Source organism: Limanda limanda, chromosome 8 (assembly GCF_963576545.1).
Source record: "Limanda limanda chromosome 8, fLimLim1.1, whole genome shotgun sequence".
Lineage (NCBI taxonomy): Eukaryota > Metazoa > Chordata > Actinopteri > Pleuronectiformes > Pleuronectidae > Limanda > Limanda limanda.
The window spans coordinates 9,778,808-9,800,831 of NC_083643.1; the positions used below are offsets into that span (position 1 = coordinate 9,778,808).

Sequence of the window (22,024 nt, forward strand, 5' to 3'; positions counted from 1 at the left end):
TTGAAAACGAATTACATAAACCTTCACCAAGGGCATCATATAATCACTCGTGTCGGTCAGGAATATGCAAAAAGTATTGATTTTTAATGAACTTTGTGGAGGGAATTGGAAGAACTCATTAAAAATGTGTGCAGATCCAATAATATGTAACTTTGGTGTTTATGGAGTTGAGATGAGATGTTGTGTTTACACCGTTTGGTACAGATCCGCTTAACAATCCTGATTTAGTGTAAGAAAATGTTTGGCCAGTTTTGTGGTGTTCATAAGCTCATTTAAATCACTAAGCTGTTTTCAATCTTTTTGAAAATATTCTTATTACACATTTACATGTTTGATCCCTAATTCTTTATTAAACTCACAAACGCTATTGTTTGTAGAGTGGAATAATGCTCATGCTCCCAGCATAACTTATTTCAGTCATTTAAGACCAATTCCTTCATTTGTATGAACATGTATGCACAATATCACATTTGTTCCAATTTCCATGTATGCACAAGGCTGACTCCCTTCTTTAACGCAAAGCTGTGTATGTTTATACCATGGTGTGTGTATGTAGGCCATACCTTTCATTGTAGATTTTACTGTTCTGCACACTCCCAAAATAAGACCTCCCTAAAAGGGAATAACAGTAAGGGTGTTGATGTGAGTCAGTCTTTATTGCAACAGCTTCTGTTGTTCCCAGAGCTGAGAAACGTGGATATGAGAGGCCAGGAAAATATTAATAACTACCCTGGTCCATATTCCTCTGATACACTTCTGACGTGAACAGCACAGAACACTAAACTTAACTGCATCCTAGGACTGTGCCAATGATGATATACTGTATATTGAGTGACAATAGAAATGTGTTTTATTTAATTGTGCCTATCATTAATTTCCTTGTGTCACTGCAATATTTTCTGTCATTTGCATGGCACACAAACCTGGCTGCTGTTGCTTTGTGTGCTCTATGCATGTTGATGTCTGATCATATCAAAGATATTCGCGAGAGAAGAACCACCACTCCGTAACACCCTTGTACACGCATGAGTGAATTGAGTGTGAACAACAAACTCAACACAGTGAGACATATTTTTTCTAGCGGGTCCGGTCACATCACTGTCAGTGGTGATGTTCTCCCAGCAAAATCAAACAAACCTCATCTAGATTTCACTAATAAAAACAGTTTGAAGCAGAAATTATTTAAAAAAAAACCTAGCCTAAATTTTCTATACTACAAAAACACTTATGATTGAAGTATCTGTGTATCCTTTCATTAAGGAAAAACACATTATTTCATAAATCTTCAGTATGTCCCCAAAGTTCCTTCTCCATTCCTGAATTGAACTGTAATATATTAAATGTTCACCACCTTATCTTTAAATTCCAAATGAAGTGCCTTGCACGTTGATTTGTGGCTGAGGGGGAGAGTGGTCGTTTCCTAAAGGTCGTGGTTCAATCTTCAGGGTTCCCATCTGCATGCCGAAGTGTCCTTGGGCAAGATACTGAACCCCTAAAAGGCTCCTCATAGATGTTCACCACCAAAGGATATAAGTAATCAGTGGGAATAGGCAAAAACCTAGGAAGACATAATAACATTTAAAAAAAAAAAAAAGCACTGATGATCAAATCTCTCAAGCTCTAAATCATCTTTTAGAGTTTTATTTGAAGTGGCTGTAGTGAGCAAAGTTTGTTATGTTATCATAATTAGGTTGATCCTAAAAGTGAGAAAATGAAATCGTGAAACAGCTGCCTGTCACTGTAAATCACATCTATCTCTGGAATCTCTTTTAGACGCTAATGGAGAGATACATCGATCTTTTATCTGGATATCATATTTTTTCATTTACTGGGGACAGCTCAATTCAATTTGTAAAACACCTTGAGGATAGATTTTGTGAAGTTATAATATAATGTAGTCCCACGTAAGACTTATAACATCAGTAGATTTCTATAACTATTTGACAAAGGACAAGTGGGATGATATTGGTGACAGGAAAAATATCTATAATGTTGTTGTTTATCTGAAGGGCTTGTTCCATCTCAAAGCTTATTAGTGAGTGCTTGATCCAATACCAGTGTGACATTAATGAAATCTATGCTAGAGCCTGAGCGATTTATCAAGTGGCCGATAAGAAAGGGCACACATGAGCCTTTCACTAACACATCAGTGTCTGAATTTATGTTTGCCTATATAGAAACTTATACTTAAAATGTGTGCATTCATGTTGACACATATATTTGAGTTGTTTATATATTTATTTGTGTTTTCTTTTCATTTATAGCTATTTATAAAATTCATAGTTAAATGTTAAATATTAAACCTCATTTAAATTTCTTTGTCACAATGGTTAGATAAAAACATATTACGAATCATGTCCACATTTTTTTTAATATGGGTATTGGAAGATCCATCTTGTGTCTCTGAAATCAGCCTGTGAAAGGCAACATGATGTTTGACTCAAACAAAACTTAACAAAAAAACACTCACACTCTCGTTACTGTAGGTGAACCAGATGTTGCTTATTGGTACAGTATAGTCATATATCAGTTTCCTTTCTGTTTGACATAGAAGTAGAGCTTTCGTGTGAAATGGAAATGTCTGCATCATTCATACATTTTATTTTAGTCAGGGTACTATACACATACGCTCAGAGTCACAGAGGTATAAACAGAGCGGGGGAGGTACATAAGCTAGAAAGTTAAACAAACGCGGCATGAAAAATGCATTAAGAGAGTAAAATAAAGTGTAAGAATCCTCCATCATTAGTCAGTGGCAATGAAGTGATGTCCCCATTATCCCCATGGAATAATACATTTTCAAACGACAAAACACAACCATGCTTTCAAAGCCTAACACATTTATTTCCACTACTAATGGCATGAACAATTCCGTACATACATACACCAACATCCTGGAGAAACTGATGTTATTGAAAATATCTCCACCCACTCACTCCTCTGAATTTATGGGTAAACAATCTCTACACTTCATGCAAAACACTCTTATAATCTTAAATTAAACTTGAAGTCTGTGTGACTTTGTTTGCTAGTAGTTGTGCTCAGAGTTTAATCAGACCACCGACACTACAGCAGTGGGTGTGACGCAGCACGCTACGGCACCCAGAGACGTCCCTAAGTTTGCATATTCATGGCTTTTGGAATTTCAGATAAGGACAAGGGGGTAGATTTAATTTCAATCCTTTTGCAGCAGTTTATAGAAAACGTTTTATGCAGGAAAAACATATCAGCCAAAATATTACTCAGTGATGAGTATTAAAACGTCCCTGAAGGGGATTTTGACCGAATAAAATAACTGAGGCCGTCTCCGTGTTTAATCCAAATTTGAAAGTTTAAAAAGGACAAAAAAATTATGAAATATTCCCTAACCACAACTTGAGGTAACAATTTGTGTGGCTGAAATGAAACAGCTTGTCAGGACCAGATCAAAACGACCAGGCGGATCGCTGCCAGCTCCACCACCACTAGAAAAGGAATTAGAGCCCATGAGGTCCCACAACCACCGACTGACAGACCAAATCTATAAAAGTCTTTAATGTCAAACTCAAAAGGAGAGAGTGGTTCGTGTTCAACATCATCAGCCGCAGCAGCGGTCGGCTCCCACAGGTTGTGGCATCACCCGAGTTCCGTTGCTTTCATTTTGAGGAACAAACAATGGAGCTTGTCCTCTCCATTAAGCTAAAGGAGGATTAGTCACCATCCATGCAGTAGATTATGAGGCTATTGTTTGGCTTGTGGACTTAGTTTCAACTCTTTTGTCTTTCTTAACTTTAACTTTTACAGCATTATCCTTTAGGGAGAAACAGAAAATACTCTTCTACTCTACTATTCTTACTCTTCTACAGACTCTCACTATAGTTTCTTGTTCGTACTATACATTTTATTTAATAGAAGACAGAGGAGCTATAGGTTCTATGATATCTCTATTTTTAATGCTTTTTCCTATGTTTGCAACCATTTTAGTTCGTTAACAGTGATGCACAATATGTGAACGAATAAATCTTGATGACCACTCAAAGCACTAGATTTTCCATTCACCTATTCACACACACATTCATACAGTGCTTCTATGTGCAGCCCTTCACACACATCACTCATACACTGTCGACGCAGAGGGGCCATTTGGGAATCGGTATCTTGCCCAAGGATACATAGAATGGGAGAGCCTGGGATTGAAACGGCGACGTTATGGTTAGTGGATGACCCGCTCTACCTCCCGAGCCACAGCTGCACATATGGGATAATATGGGTACATCAGAACAGTCATTCTTCAGTCATTGCTTGTTATAAAGATGCTATTTTATTGTCTCTGCACTGCATCTTTTCTCCAAGACTCACATCAAACATTTTGAGTCAACATGGCAGTATAAAGGATTTCTAGCCTCATATGGCATCTTCGCATCAGTCAGAAAACTAACACCCTCTATTCCTCAAGACCCCCTCATAACTAATACAAACACAGACGTACACACACACACAGAATTAGGCAGGCTGCTCCGCTTGGGTTTCGCCTGAAAAGATAATTCACTGACTGTGTCGCATGAGGCTTTCTGGGGTCTTCTGTCGTCTGCATAGAAATGCAAACAAAATATGTTCAAGAGGAATACAAAGTTCATCTTCTCGCCCTACCAGTACGAAGAGCTTTCCAGCATTGTTGGGGTTCAAAAGAAAACGCCTTGATGATGATAAAAAATAAATTATAAAATGCCGCCTAACGGTGGGGTTTATTTCTGGTTTCAGCACAATATCTAAAGACTTCTCCACAAGGATGTGGCCACCCAGAGTCTAGCAGGCATCTAGACGGGAGGGGCACTGAAAAACCCTCTTAAAAGCATCAGCCTTGTTAAAGCAGCTGCATTATTGATAAAGCACATGTGGTCTGAAATAGCACCATAGTGAGAGAGGAAGAAAATACCATAAAGGGACTATGAGAGAAACACCGTGGATTTTGAACAAAGACCAGTTGCTGAATGTGCAGATTTCAAAGGTTCAATTGAAACAGTTGGTTAATATAATACATACATACATATATATTATATGATATATTATATATTGTTCAGGGTCAGTGGAAGTATCCTTTATATTATGAAATATTAAACACCACTGTATGTTTACATTTATCAATTATTTTGAATCTTTTAATCTACTATTACTTACTTGATTGTTGTTGTTCTGGGCTTGAACCCTCATGGTTGAATCCACTTATTGTAAATCGCTTGGATAAAAGTGTCAGCTAAATGTAATGTAATGTAATGAATTATCAATGGTTACTATTTAAGAGTTAAGTGTGCAAAAAGGTAAAGGACATATTCAAGCCTGACAGATTTATCGGTTGGCCAAACTGTATGGATGTGCTGTAAGTGGCAACACAAGTTCTACCCATTGAAACTGAAGTCTTGCATATGGCACATGTCATTGTATTATTTGTGGGACTTTCCATCATGAGACTGCCAAATTGGCCACGTATTAGCTTCCTCTGGCTAATGCTACACACCAGGAAATCACTTCTTTGTTGCTCTAAAAACAGTTTTTACGAGTCACTGCAGTGCAGCAAACTGCTGTTTGGGAGCAGCAGTGAAGAAGAGATTTCTTTTATCTGGGTGGAACTAATATACATTCAAGATGTGCTGATATTTATATGTTTCTTTTCTCGAGTTTGTTTATCTATATTTGGTTATCTTTTTCTTTTTATGCATAGTAATTTATCATCAAGTTTATGATTACACTGTAAAATATCAATATATATATATTAACTCCCTGATATCGGCATTGGCTCGCCTAAAATCCATATCACTCGGGCTCTAATATATATATATATACTGTATATATATGCGTTTGTTTGTATAACACAATGTACAGTTGCCTGTTTAAGTAATTATTTCCTGGAGCTATTTCTGTGTCCTTATGTACGCATTTATAGAGGTTATTGGAAACGAAAAACATGCACACGTTGCAAACAAATACGCACACACAGCTCTCTGGCAACTTGAGCACAACACTGGTTATTTCATTAGCCTCTGCCTTATTATTATGCATTCATTTAGCGCCCTCTCCTTTATCAAATAAGCCTTGAAATGACTGCGCTACACCACCTTAGGTACTTTAGAACGGTGGCTGCTCAAATTAGCCTGGCTTGGCAAAACAAGGTCCCATTAATCATACATTGCTCCTCCATTAATCTGGGATCACACATCACATTGAGCCTATAATCCCATCGCATCAGTGTATTTTGGCTGTTTATGAGTCCATCTGCGCTTCATTAAAAAGGAGATTAAAACATACAGTGAATGTATTACAGTGGAAGCCCAGTATTGAGGACATAAAAGCCAGCACAGTACAGCTTAGGGCACACAAAGCGCCTTACTTGCACAGTGACTGTACAAGAGTTGTTTTGTTGTCATTTCTTGGCTGGGGTTTCAGAGAAGCAATTGTCCATCTAATCCTCGAAGAGATGACAGTGGCATTTTCAACAGCATCCCAGCCGATTAATATCACCTTGGGATTACCTTCACAAAGAGGAGCTGATGGAGGTGGGGACAAGGATGAGGAGGAGAAAGATGGCTAAAATAAGATTTTGTTGTTTGCAAGATGCTCACCAGTCAAAATCGGACAGAAAAGCCCAAGTGCTTGACACAAGCAGGAAAGAAAAGGGAAAGAATGGCTGGACTGTGACCGCAGAGATGGGCGCCCGAGTACAAACTACACCCGCGAGACTCATATCTTCTTACAGGCTTGAATTCTCCATTAGACGTGAGAGGGAATTGCTTCCCCTATCAAACAAACACATCCATCCCATTCATTTCGATTCCGCACTTTCTCCCCTCGGCAACACAAAAAATAAATGTCAACACTCCCCTGCAACCCTTTCATCATGTGGTCAGCCGCTGCACAACACACCGGTGAACAGCGTGCAAACAGTTCCATCCGACTGCCACGCCACGAGACACTTTACCGAGAAAATTGGCATTTCCGCAGAGCCAGGGCCAGCCAGATAGTGAGAATTGAAGCAGACAGTGGCACGGAGGGGAGCTGCCAGAGCTGACCTTATGTTGCACCTGTGAGACTGGTGTTTTGTGCAGTTTGCTTCTCGTCACACCGCCTGAGCACTGAACATGATGGGAAGAAAACAACTGCGAATAAAACCATCAAAGAAAGAAGGGGAAAAGGAAATAGTAAAGTAAACAGAATTCATGAAACACTTAAGCTTACCTGTTGCTAAATGAGCCGGGAAATGGCATTTCCAAAACTCAAATGCCACATGTGTTGAGAGTACATTTAATTTAATAGGAACGATGCTCTGGCGATTGGAAATTGAACTATTAATTCTTGTTAGCACGCACAGGTTCATTATGCGGAGGATGTACTGTAGCAGAGGGTGTGATGAAGAGGAAAGTGGAAGGGAAAGCAGAGGAATTGCACCCTTTTACTTCAAATAGTGCCGGGGGGTGGGATACGGAGAGAGAGAGAGAGAGAGAGCCAGAGAGAGAGAGAGAGAGAGAGAGAGAGAGAGAGAGAGAAGCAGGGAAAGGCACAGACTTCCTTTTGTCTGTCTCCTCGTCTGTGTATTAGCAAGTAATGAGCTCCTAATTGTGTAGCCAGGCCATGGAGTCCCTGCAGGGGTTGAAAAGCAGTGGGAATTAACTTTATCTGCCAAAAGAAAAAGAAAAAATAACAGCGGGGCAACCAGAGCGATAGAGAGACACAAAGAGAGAGAGCACAAGGTGAATGGGAGAAGAGACGGAGGGATGTGACATAGAGACACTACCTTAGAGGAAGGGGGTAAAGGAGAGCTGACGGGGGCCATCACAATAGAAACGTTTGTTTTGGCAGAATGCAGATGAGGGAATAGAGGGCCAGCTTGCCCCGTGCTCTCTGTCTCTTTCTCTAGCTCCGTCTCCTCTCCCTGTATTCCTCTGTATAATATCATATTTACTGAACTGAATGGCAATGAGTCAAACGGAGGGTCTTGGCTCAAATGTAGCGGGAGTCTGAATCGTTGGCAGCTGACGTTGTGACGAAAGGTCGTTCCAGTAAGATTTGTCCATGTGCTATCTGTAAAAAACGCCAACGCAGAAGAGACGTGGCAGGAAAAGACATGAGCTGCCACTGAGAAAGGTCATGAGAGCACTGGGCGAACCTTTTTTCAAACTGGTAATTACAGCCACGGGGATGAGTTCATACAATATAGATATCTCACTCCTAGTCTCCGTTAAGCTCTTCACTTTCCTCTCCGCGACAGAGTGTGGTTTGTGTGGGAGGCGTTAATTTGTGTTATTCAGTGCGATCTGTGTTTGACTGTTTGTTTTAGCTTTTGTGTGCACGGTATTTGCTCGTCTGAATCTGCCTCGACGTGTTCGCAGCCTCGACGGCCACCATCTTTTCTCCCGGCTGCCGCTTAATTCTTTTCGGCTGGTAAGCCTGCGTCATCCGGCTTCACTTCCCCCTTTGAGAGATCGGCCGCATTACTCACACCCATAATTCTGTTAAACCCACTCACACACAGAGCCCCAGACCTTTATGTTGTCATGGTAATGGCTAAAGTGTACTCTCACACAGCATTGACAAAAAGCTTCATCTGCTAGTCGGGCTCCAGTGATGAAAGCCATTTCCATCTCTCTGCATAAGATCAGCACTTGTGATGTCCGTACCACAGAATCACTGTCAGGGCTACGGTGCCTTGAAGCCTCCATGTACCTTCCCTGGGTCAATATCAGCATCTACTCATTGTTTCTGACGGCCTTTGGTCAATTTCCAAGCCGGAGACTTGCAGAGAAAGATGATTAAAAATGCATCAGTCTGCAGCAGCAGTTAGTGCCATCGGTGCCATCCACCTTATTTCTCCTCTCCACTGCTACAACAGAACCATCTATAGAGACAGAGACAGGGGCAGTGGGTGCAGGTAGAGGTGGAGGGGGCTCCGGGTAGTTTGCTGATCTGAGCTCAGCTAAAAGATGGTGAGTTAAAAGCAGCACTCCATTGCACGGCATGGTCTTATGTTGTGTGTGTGTGTGTGTGAGTGTGTGTGTGTATGTGTGTGTGTGTGTGTGTGTGAGTGGCTGCAGAGGTCAGTCAAGGAGGAAACTATCATAATCCATTATTGTCAGCTGCTGTGCTGTTCCTTCAGGACAGATGAGCTTAAGACACATGGTGGACATGGTGAGGATGAGAATCCCATGAGGTTGAAATTAATTATTTTCCAGCACAACTGGTTTGTGTACAAGACACTTGCAACTCTATTGGAAGCTGCGTGGTCGACACAAACATCCTCAATAGCGTGTGGATATTAAGGAAGCACAGGATTTTTTTTCCCAGCAACCTTTGCCACATGATTTGTGTATTTTCCTCTGTCCATTTGTTCGTTTGTTGGTTAGTTTATTTGATTGTCAGCAGGATTACACAAAAACTACGAAACCAATTTCCCTGGGAATAATAAATGGATCTTGATGAAATCAATCTGGTATGTTTAAGGGACTGATTTAAAGTGTTACTTAGGCAATGTAGCTGTATCTGGATTTGGCAGTACTCAGCATTATTAACGCAAACATGTACAAGATGGGCACTTATTGGTCTGCTGTCTTCCTATTTTTGTGTAGAATTGTTCAAGGCTTGGCACATTATATATCTGTCACAGATCAATAACAGAGTCTCCACTTAAAGGAACACTGGCATAAATACAAACAGAAAAACAAAACCACTTTTGATCAGTGGTGCAGTGCACTGTCAGGACATCAAAGCCTTGTAATGTCATTATACAAGCCTCCAGAGTGCACTAACTCTCCAAGTACAATAACACAAAAGCCCTGTCCATGTCTTTGAACATTCCACCAATCCTTCATTAAGTATTGGGAGTCATTAGGCTCAGAATGGCCAGGCTGATGTGTCATCCTGGGCATATAAGAAATTAGTCAAATCTTGGCCTGCAGCTCCTCATTAGAGCAGGCTGCACAGTGACAGACTCAATTACCTTCGCTGACACACTCGACCAAAGTTGTGAGTTCCTGACCATGATGACATAAGCCAAGACGGAACCTTTTGCCCTCTCCACAACGAACCTCCACTTTCATTTGCCAACCCATTCATGTACCTTCTCTTGTCATCCTGCCTGCACAAATATGAGCACATAACACCAATTCTCCACTCACTCCACTGGCTCCCTGTCTCAACCCGGATTGACTACAAAGTCCTATTCCTCACCCATAAATGCATAAATGGACATGCACCTCTACGTACAAGAACTCATCACTCCCCAAACCTCCACCCGCACCCTCAGATCTACAAGTAGCTCGCTCCTTCGGGTTCCCAACACCAAGCTCCGCACCATGGGCGACCGGGCCTTTTGCTCAGCAGCGCCCCGCCTATGGAACGGTCTCCCTGACCACCTGAGGGCAACACAGACCCTGGACTCTTTTAAGACTGGCCTAAAAACCTTTTTATCAAGAAGGCGTTTTTACTTTTAGTTGAGTTTTAGGACTTTGATTTTAACTATGTACTTGTGGCACTCTGAGATTCTCAGATGAAAAGTGCCTTACAAATAAAATGTATTTATTTATTTATTTACAAGTTACTTTTTCTTTATTTCATTTTAAATTACGTAAATCAGATTTTACTCAAATGTCTCAGATTTTTGAGATATTCACCTTTGTCTCATCAGTTGATTGGCTCTCATGTATACAAAATCGTGTATTTGTCCCATTCAGTTCCCATTTATGTTTACCTTAGTTGCACTTGTTTTTGCCCTTGTTCCTCATGCTATCTTGTATAGTGACCCTATCAGCACCTTGAATCTACCTCTGTATATGAAAGGTGCTTTATAAATAAAATTGCCTAGCCTAGCCTTTTGCCTGCTGTTTGTGGATTTTTTTTAGGATTCTCACCTCTTCCTTAAGGATTTGTTTTCAGACTACCTTTGCTGCCTCACTGCCTCACCTTCCAAGCCTTTTGGTCTCCTTTTTGTTAATAAACCACTGACCTACTTTCTGCTTTGCCTCAGTCCCGTGGAGAGACTGTACTGTAATAAGACTGTACGGAAGCAGGCAGGCAGAGAATCATTCTTGAAACCATGGGGTGAGAAATTCCTCACCTGAATGGATTCAGGACTTTCTCAACACGCCTGTCTGCTAGCCTCCTGTCTGCACCCTAGTTGGCAAACTTTTAGTGGTCAAGCCTTAAGCGTTCTAGCCATCAGTCATCTTAATCCTACATCCCTGCCTGCTAGCCTCCAGCATAACCAAACCAACCAGGTTCCTCTCAGATCCTGATGGCTCCTTTTATTGAGATATCTATTGGTTGAATCCCCAAGAAGGAAGCATGAGCCTACCTGCAACCCCCGAGCCTCTGCCACCCAGTGTCATGATCCCAGCCAACATTCTGTCTGTTCCCTGTTGAAGGTCCTGTCTGCTTTGTCACATTTTGAATTTGGGTCCTATTCTCTGTGTTTTTGGTTACCCAACCTTCACAAGTTGTAAAAGTGGGTAAAAATGTGATGCAAATATAAGGCGTACTTCTTTGGTATTCATTGAACAAGGCCTAGTGCTGGGGGCTTCTGCCAAGCCATGGTTGACAGGGAGGCGGCATTAAGGCAATTAACATGGGCTTTGCATTTGATTTTGGCTGGCGAGACTGCTTCTGTAAACAGCAGGAGGGATCGGGTGATTAGTTCCTGTGAAGATGAGCGCCTCGCCTCCCCTGGTCCCTGTCCAAGAGAGGATTACCCTTTTTTGCATATTGTGCATACACACTGCACCTTAAACGTACAGTGCACAAACACGAACATTCACAGGGACTCAAAGGCACAATCTCTGCAGGAGAAGAAAAAGAAGAAGCACTGGCGAATCAAGACTGTGCACATTTGAAGCAAGAGGCAGATGTCATGTCCTGTTCACACATTAACCTCCACCGTCTGCATCACTTCACCTCTTCTGCCTCAAACAGACAGGGGAATTATCTCTGCCCATCTTGACCCTTCTCATCTTTCATTTAACAGACTGACTAATTCTTTGGATTCGGCTCCACTTAATGAGCGGGTTTTCAGGTATGTAATGATGGGGAATTCAATATAAATATCAAGGGGTCTTGAGTCAAAGCTTCGAAATTAATTGTGACAAATAGGCAATTATTTCAAGACAGCCGAGTTGAGATTGATCTTATTGGTTCATTTACACGCTTGCCTGAAGGAGTTGCTTCAAGTGCATAATAGCCTTTAGGAATTTGATTGGAATTTCACCTGAGAGGCTGCTAAATCAAATAAGTGTCTGTGAACACGTTATAATAGGGGAAGAGGATTCCATTGGCACTGTCAACTAAATCTCAATCTGGTGCAAAGAGAAGGGCAGGTCCCATCTCTCCAATCTACTTTTTCCTGACGACAGGGGTAGGCCTTTAAGTAACCGAGGTTTTACCTGCATTCTACTCTGGATCCATTAAGTCTTGCCAGATACCCTTGCTCTCAGAATTATATTACTGAAATGAGGCACATAAAGGCATGCAAATGTCTCCATGGTGAGAATATGACCCGAAAAAGAATCTGTCAGAATAAGACATACAGCTACACCATGTTCAGGACGGGGGATTCAGAGCAGTTGGCACATTGCTGAAATTTCACTCTCCGTAACCTCAATTATAACTGTGAGTTTCCCTTCAGCTTCAGCCGGATTGTTTCATTAGCCAGCATTGAGCGTTGGACTTAGTCTCTCCCAACGACCTATTGAACAATACTAAATCATGTTTTTGTGTAAAAGAAACAGTTCCACCCAAACTCTCCCTAATCCTAAAGATTATTCAAATTCAGCAGTTAAATACATTAGCCGCAACACTTCCACTAACAGGTTTCCATTATATTCCTAAGACAATTTGCATGACACTGAGTGCTCGCATAATCACACTTGGCACACAAACAAGAGAAAAATGGAAAGCAAACGTCAATGTGATTGCAATCAAAATACCGTTTGGTAAAAATAAAATGTTTACTACGATTGCTTCTAATTACGAGTTCCTAAGCTAGTAGATGGAGCTGGGCCACTCTCTGGAATGCTGAAACTGCCAGGGCTGTATCACTATGACAGAACAATTATACATGAGGCTGCTGCATAATTATCACCACAGACTTTTGGAAGTTGACAAATACAACTCCCAATGCATAAATGATGAAACACTTGCTCAAAGTGAATGATCTGTGAATGTACAAAATAAGAGGGACAATTGAGCTGTTGTGCTTTGCAAAGTCACCATCTTGCTTTGCTCAATGCCTGCAAATTACTTTACTTGTTTGTTTTCATGTATCTAATCCATATCATTCATAGTTAATCAATAACAGTTTATTTGGCCCTCATTTTTTTATTTCAGTCAAATAAAATATCATATCCTGGATTCCTTATAGAGGTGTTTTCATATCCAGATAACGATACATAGAATTTCTCAGTAGGTTTTCTTGAGCATGTTAATTGGAGCCATGTCTGCAAATGTAATTTACAATATCTGAGTGCAGGGATTTTGGAGAAATCGACTGTGCTCTTGTGGCTCTCTACTGCACTGTTTGGAATGATTCTCTTGCAGGTTGTTATAAGTGTTTTGATGAGTTTGAGTATTTTGTGCAGACTGGTGTGAAGTATAATTTGCAAAGCCGTGCTGCTGTCTGATCTCTTTTTTTCATCGCAAAACCACATCCGTGAGACAGAGGTAGCTCCTCTTTAATGCCGAAGCAAGTCAGAGTCCTTTTCTTGTTGGTTAAGTTTCTTTCATGCAAGGCAAAACATAGACATAAGGAGTGGTTTGCAGAATAAACAATGAAAACATATATCTTCATATTGCACAAATTATGTGTCGATCACTTGAGTTTCTTGAAAACATAAATTTTCAAACCCATAGTCATAATGGACGTCTCAAGGGACAACTCAAAGTCAAATAAAGATACATATAAATAACACTCAATATATAATACCCCTGTATATTTTCCAAATGGGTCCACCAACAAACAGAGGATCAGCTAACCTGATGTTATCTCTGTTTCTCTCTGGGTTTTTGTTGACCTTTAAGGTGGCGTTTGTTTGGTTTGACAGAGGGATGTCGGAATTTCAGACCGAAATAGCCTGTCAGTGTCCACACTGGCTCCGGCAGCGGCTGAGAGACGGCAAATGACTGCTGATCATGGGGGACAGCGGGGGAGCCAGCTGTCAGCCTGCCAGGGTCCGCTCCCTGTCTGACAGCAGGATAAGCAACACGCGGGAGACATACAGTCTCTGAGGAGGCACCATGGATGAAGATAACATTTGGGAAACCAAGGTGACTGAGCCATGCAAAAACAAGCAAATGTGCTGTGTAAGCTCTAAACAAAATAATCCATAACTTAAAAGCTGAGTCGATATTTAAGGTGCGGATCTTTCAAGGTCTCCACTTCTAGACTGTATCACCATAACAGGTGAACAACCTCAAGGTCAACTGTTTCACACGCTTCAAAACATTGGACCAAACTCAACAATTCTCAAATGATACACTGTGCAGAGTCTGCATCTGAAACTCACAGCGGTAAAAAGACATCAATTATTGTAAATGCACAACTGTCAGATGTAATTGGGCGCTGCATTGTGATATTCCCTTTGACAATTTGAATGCTTGCAATCTACAGCTCACCGTGTGCAGAAGGCTTTTCTTCTGAAGAGTTATTCCTACCAGCTCATACATTTGAGCAGGTTTGTAATCTTTGAGCAATTAGCTGTAAAGACACTCTGAATTGACAATTTCAACTTTGATTGTTCAGTAACCACAAAATATGGTTTAAATCAAAGTCACTGTTTTGTGAAAGATGGAAATAAGGGCTCAAAAACCATGAATAATTCGGCAGACACATCGGGAGACAGGCATTGATTTACCTTGACTCAATGACACAGGGAACAAGCTTCTGCCAATAACATTGTGGCCAACACCCACAGTGATACATTTTTTTAAAACATTAAATTGGACACTCGGGGCGAGAAGGGGAAGAGAGTAGAAGCGATAACATTGCTCATTCAACTGCTCTAATGCACTGTCAATGTTGGAAGTTGTTTCTGGACCACTTGAGATAAAGATGATGGGGTTGTACTGACCTGCATAAAACACACACTTGTTTCTCCAATAATTCCTTTCAAGGTGGTTGAAAAGATTTGCCATATCACTTACTAAGGAAGTTCCAAACAAAGTTTAGAGATAACTTTGCTTTGAGAAATATTTGGCTTTGCAATGCCGCAAACCACTGCCACACTACTGATGGCGAGCCCTTTGTTAGTACTAGCTCTTCATCTGCCCTATGCAAGTTCACGCTTGAAGTACGTTACATATGAAAGAGACTCTAAGATTGAGACATATGTGATATAATTTGGTCAATCAGCACAGCCTTCTAGTAGGCGATCATTTGGATGTTTTGTGAAAATAGCATGGATCCAGTTTATTAGGGTCGAGCAAGTGTAAATGATCATGAAGTCGTTCAAATCACGATAAAACCATAAAATCATTAGATCGCCCCTGGCTCAACTAAAAACCAATATGCAACTCAAGCTCCTTTTATTCCTCCCTGTTTCGTTATGTCTCCTTCAATCCACATGTCACTATATAACCACACTTCATGAAACATTTCCTCTCAAGCATGGCTTAGAGATCAGATATGCTAACCTACATACCACACAGAGATAAACACTACATCATTTATACATAATGGTCAAAGATCCTACTAAGCATCCATTACTGATCATGTTTAATATGGAGTTACATTTGACAGATAAATGTTGACACAGAATCTATACAATTTCATGCTTACAGTTGTTAATGCTGCCCTGTTACCGAGGTCTGAAACGTGACTCCAGTCATGTGGGTTCGTGTAACAACTCTGGGAACTAAAGCCACACTGGCCCTTAATCCCCGGCCTTCTCTGTTCAACTATGGCTGGAAGCATTTCAACCATGTCAACAACTCTTTCTCCTTCTGTCTTTCTTTCCTGTTTCAAAGACACGCAAAGATAAGCACAAACACACAGCAGTTTATTGGTCCAACTGGACCGGTCCCTGGGAAGAAGCCACAGCACAGAAATTACAAAGCACAATAAGTTGGAGACAATGAGATCCTGTCCCTTTCTTCAGTGGGAGAAATGAGCCGGAAGGTTTTAGGTTATGAATTAAAATATCTTACCACCCAGCCTGTGTCTGTGTGTGTTGGTGTGTGTGTGTGCGTGTGCGTGTGTGTGTCCTGGTAACACAGGCAGAGTAATGAAGAACACATTTATGTCGAGGAGACACTTTTACCACACTGGGAAAACAAAGTGTCTTGGATATTAACCTTGATAGGTTTCATCCAAAATTCTTCACTAGAGCGAGACTGTGAGTTGACTTATTCATGAAAGGGGGAGAAAAGTCAGGAGATAATATTAATACAAACGTATGAGTAGTTTTGAATCTTAAACACATGGAGACAAGCTGAAGTCCTGCATCTCATTAGTGCATATGAATCAAAGGGAAATGTCCGAGCTGTCTCTCTATGCAGTTATACACACGTATATCCATTCTGAACTGATATATGTGTTGAGGGACCAAGGAGAAAATGAAGCAGAAACCTAATTTAAAAGCTTGTAAAGAAAACGTATATATATCATATTTGATCACCCCACACATATCTGTTGAAGATCTGCATACAGACAGTTGACCCCAGCACAACAGGGCACCAGAGCAATCTTATCAAATATTCTTTAAAGTTGGCATTTACACATATCAAGTATGCTTATCCTTAACAAGCAATAATCATCCTCGGGTGTAGTGGGAAATAAGCGATGCAAAGTTAATTCATCTTCCTGACTTGCTACTTCCGTTTATTCATATCAATAATTCCCCTGGTGTGTGGCTGAGCAGACCAGCTTAAATATATTTTCAGGCTGCTCACCACTCCACCAACAACAAGCCTTGTTTGTAACAGAGCGGCAACATTCTATTGTCAGTGGATTGTGTGGCTGAAGCTCATGTTACATCATAGGACCAATTTATCTCTGAAGGCGAGTAGAATGCAGGGGGACGCCACTGGTCCAGCGCTCCCAGTGTTTTACTTCACTCCTAAGTATGGAACAGAGGGTGTATGCATGGGAACAACGTTTTTATTAAACAGAAGCAAATATTAACCCTGCAAAAAACTGCATAAACGAGTACTGGAAACATTTAGCTGAGTGTGTCTATGACTCTAAATTAGGCTCTATCCATACTAAAACATTTTAATTTCAATACACCTTTTTAAAATGAAAACAACTTCCATCATTACGAGACTTTGAGCTCTAAAACAAATCTGTGTCTGTACTAACACATCTGATTATGTACAAAGGGCATAGCTGTAAACAGGGAGCAGGTGATCTAGTTTGCAGTTGGTTCTTTGTTGCAGAGAATACTACAAACAGGAATCGGCAATGAGGATAGGTAAGAGCAGGGATTTCTCTGCTTGGACTGACGACAAGGTGGAACTTACTCAACAACAGTGTTGGAAATGCTATGCATCCATCACTAGTAGTCAATAAACCCAACCAGGAAGCCTAACTCATCAATGTGTCCATTTCCACTAACAACGTAGAGTTAAAGTGATAAAAACAACAACATGACAGCAGCATTTGCTAGGTTTTCTACTCTCGGTGCTTGAAAGCTCTAGTAGTAGTAGTAGTAGTAGTAGTAGAAGTAGCAATTAAAAGTGAAAACTGATACCTAGGCATATGGATGTAGCTTAAGTGTGATGATTCCTTGAGTCTGAATGACACGTTTGTTATATTTGTTGGAAAATTCTTATCATGAGGACAAGTGTGTGGAAGACATAACATCTGTGCATCTGCTACATTCAAGGTTGCAATTACGTAGGTGTAGGTAGCAAAATATTTATTCTTACAGTTAGAAAACACAGAGGCTTGTGCACACATCTCACCTACATGGAAATTCTACTCTGTTCATGCATATTCCATTTGTTGTATTATTTATAGCACTGACTCAGTGTTGGGTGGATATTCTGCCAGTGTCAATTGGCATATCTTCATATGTCAATATTGGGATCATTTTAATAGGTATCACCCAGGACCCAAAATAGATTTTGAAATGTGTTGGAACAGAATGTCAAATTAAGTTATCATTATTCTGACAGAAAACTCAATTTAGGCCGAATATTATTGTTGGCTAGAGTAGCAGCAATGTCCTGTGAGAGGACACTTTAAGGCTGCTAATATCTGTGCTGTATTCTAACTGATATACAGACGTGGACACAATACATCACACATTCTGGTTGATTATTACCCTGGTCAGGGGGTATGAGCTAATAGAAGACTGAAGTACAACTTTATTCAAGGCTGACAACACATAAACAGTCCTTAAGTACGCAACCTACAGTGATATTAGGACATCAATCATGTGCACAGGCTCTTTCAATGGATAAGAATGAAGAGGGGGTTTGGCAGCCAACAATAGAACTCTGCTCCACACCTAATATAATGATATTGATGCTTCACTCCCAATGATAAAAAGGCCTTTTATGTTTGTGCCTGGGCCACGTGGGAGAAACACTAACTTCCTGCAATAACTGGCATGGACAAGATTCACACCAATAAATGTGAGGACAGTTTAGGTCACCGCAGGTCATTAGAAAACTTTATCTGTCCCCTGTTACACTCAGAGACTGTAAATAAAGGGACAACATGACAGCTCCACAAAAGTGAAGTCAAACCAGCTCGATCACCCCCTGGTGGCTGGCTTCAGTGTAGATCATGAAACCCTGTCTCTCCCATGTTAGTTGATGGTACACAGACCAAACTAAAGAGTCAAAGTGCACATTAAATAGTTTTTTCTCAAATATGGTTTCTGTCCTTTTAGGCAGCTCTTACTACACTGATGAATGTCCAAGGTTTCATTTTACGATAAAATTGGTTTTATTAAGTTAGTTCTAATGCTATAAAAATGGGGTGAAACAACATGATTGACCGCTGAGACTGGCTTGCCATTGGTCGAACATACGGACCTTGCTTCCGTAGCATAAACATAATTTCCAGTTTCGTGGTATACCGTGGTAAAATTCCTAACGATTATTTGTACCGTTTAATCTTTAATTACCGTAACTAAGGTGATGATTTGGGGTTGATACTCTCCAATATCAACCAAAGTCAACAAGTCTCCAAGATGCAGACACAGATGCTAACATCCACTGACGCCAAATTGCGTGAGTTTGACAAACGCTGATATTTTGGGTTAGGGTTAGTAGTTGTATTGATAACGTATATAATGTCAATGTAAAACTTGTGGATATAACTGATGTTTATAAAGCGATAATAACGATTAAAATGACAATTCTGGTCACTATAATCATAATAGAGCCTTTTTAAACTGTGGTGGATAGTAAAGCTCAGTTAACTGAAGGATAGCGGAGGAGCCAGCTGGTTGACCCGGGTACACGCTTCCTCCTCCGGGGCCACCACAGCTGCCATGGCGGGGCCAGATTGACTTGTCAACACGGTCCTGTCAACAACAACATAACCTCCCGGTCATACCCGAGCCCGGAGGAGACTACAACCTGGATCCGGTCCAACAGGCAGTGGATGGATAAAGCATGGATGCTTGTATGTAACAAAAACATCATATATATAAATATATAAATATAAACCCTGGGTGAGAAGAGGACGTGCAGCCACTTCAATGCTTTGGACACGCATGGAAAAGTATGAGGCTCCCACTTTCCAGACAATACCCGGCCCCCGTCCGGCGAAGTGAAAACTTCTCTCCATGGAACTTGTTCCGGAGACTCGGGCTGAATCAACCCGGGGATTGAAGCTCGCAGCGCCGCGGAGCAGACTTCACGCTGCCCCCTCTTCCTCCTCTTCCTCCTCCTCCTCCTCTTCCTCCTCTTCCTCTAACCCACCGTGCTCCAATGTCCGCCACAACAACACCAACTTTCCGAATAAAAAAATCCAACTTACCGACTGTTCTGGAGCCGGAACCGAGCAGCAGGTACCAGATCCACATCGTCCGGGCTCCGGTCCGCCTCCCCCCGGCCTGTCCGAGCTGTGCTGCCCCGCCGCGGGGCCACGGAACCGGGGGCGAAAAAGAGAGGAAAAACTTCTCCTTCCTCTTGTGATTTCCACAACTTTTTTTTCTTCTTCTCTTTCTTTCTCCGTAGCGTCCGTTCGACGTGAGGGAGGCAAGGGTTCGAGTCGGAGCAGCCGAGTGGAGTCCAGTTCTCCGGGGAGAGGTCTGCGGGGGGAGGCTGTGCTGGCTCCGGGGTGGAAGGGCTCCGGGGTGGAAGGGGCTCCGGGGTGGAGGGGCTTCGGGCTGGAGGGGCTCCGGGGTGGAAGGGGCTTCGGGTGGAAGGGGCTCCGGGTGGCGGCAGCCTGGCGGGGGACACGGTCGGTCTCATGGGCTGGAGCCGAGAGAGAGAGGCGGAGTCGGAGGCAGAGAACCGGAGAGCAGAGGTCGCTCGCTCCGGGACAGAGAGGCTCACACTGCGGGCACGGGACCGAGTAGTTCCACCGTTACAACAAAGTTATCATAACTACTGCACTGTTATTTCATATTAACAGCAAGAAGAGGAGAAGATTTAAATAGCTTGGGGGCATGTTTGCTAAAGTAAACTGTGAAATCAGCGTCAAAACTTTTTGTTATGATTGAAAAGCATGATGTTGTCCTGGGTGAGAACAGTTATGAATTAGTTTATCCAGGTTCAGAACTAACTGATCCAGTTTTGAACTAACAATAGTGTTAATATCCATCTAGAAAAGCTTTAGACATATTGTTAAAGGGTAGCAGGATCAGGCGTGAGAAGAAAATGAGAGATTTGTTTTCCATTTCATTTTCCTCTTATCCATGCATTTCGAGAATAAAGTTGAAATGTTGAGGATAAAGTCCAACTAAACTAAAATGGCGTTTCGTAAAGTGCATAGAGGCCCAACAGCACCAAAGGCCAAGCAGTCCCCTTCCTAGTTTCACACATTCACAGATATCAGATCCCTGAATGGGCTTTGTTTATTCATCAAGATCCATGAATTATTATCTGAGAAAATGTTGAAAGACGCCAATTTTCTCACAATGTTAAAGTGAGATGATAAAAGTTCCTGGATCTGCCCCTGATTCAGATCCACACATTTAATGGTTTCTTCCCTGATCCACACCACAGCCTTCCTCCTTCCTCAGAGGCAAGGAAACCAACCAACGAACAAATATTACAAGGGGGAAACAATAACGTCCTTGTCGCGGATGTTGCGTCTAAAGTTCAAATGTTGAGAAAAAGCTTAAAATTTCAAGATCAAAGTCTACTACATACTGTAAGTGTGCGCATATAACTGCCTCTAAAATATAGCATAGATGAATTGGACAATTTGAAGCCAGTTTACTTCAGAATCGTTTGTAGACCCAGGGAAATTATTTCTGATTTAGCACACAAATACAGTCCGGTATTTATATATTTTGTATCTGAGGAGATTTTGGAGAAACTTTCTGTTTAGAAGGAGAAACCAGGCAAACTCGGCAAAATGAAACACTGGCAACTCACAGGTCGCTCAACATTTCAATTTGAACTAGAAAATGCAAAAAGATGTCTTCATCTTATTTAGTTTGCCTTAAATCTCATCACTTTGACTTTGCTCTCTGCATTTTCACTTGCACACCACCATTCCATACTGTATGAATATTAAAGCCTTTAATCTTCCTTTGTCACAAGATTCGAGTTCATGCTCGGTGTACATAGAAAAAGGCGGTATTAATATTTTAAAACTTTTCAAAAATGTTATTAACCTATATATGATCTCACTGTTAATCTTGTTCGAAAGAATATATATATTAATTCCATTATTCACTAGTGCACATATACGAGTGGTCTATTATGAGAAGTTTCTGGGCTAAGAAGGGAAGAGTAAACAATTTACAATTCCTTTAGGTATAAAAAGAGCCAGTTTGGGTCTACTACAAAGCCAGTATAGCGTTTAATGCAAATTCTTTTCCTTAAGAGATGTTGCAAACCCACACTGTGCTAGGATAAAACTAAAAAAGGCTTTGTGTGGAGC

The 22,024-nt window shown here is 41.3% G+C and overlaps 1 protein-coding gene across 2 annotated transcripts in view; it reads right to left on the bottom strand.

Moving 5' to 3' along the window:
• ldlrad3 (low density lipoprotein receptor class A domain containing 3) overlaps positions 1-20,249 on the bottom strand; it is a 78,831-nt gene extending 58,582 nt beyond the window's left edge. For both annotated transcript variants that reach the window (XM_061076971.1, XM_061076970.1), the window contains exon 1: positions 19,946-20,249. In XM_061076971.1, coding sequence (XP_060932954.1) covers positions 19,946-19,991 — 46 coding nt within the window. In that variant the 5' untranslated portion in view covers positions 19,992-20,249. The remainder of the gene's footprint in view (positions 1-19,945) is intronic.
• Between the last annotated feature and the right edge of the window lie 1,775 nt (positions 20,250-22,024).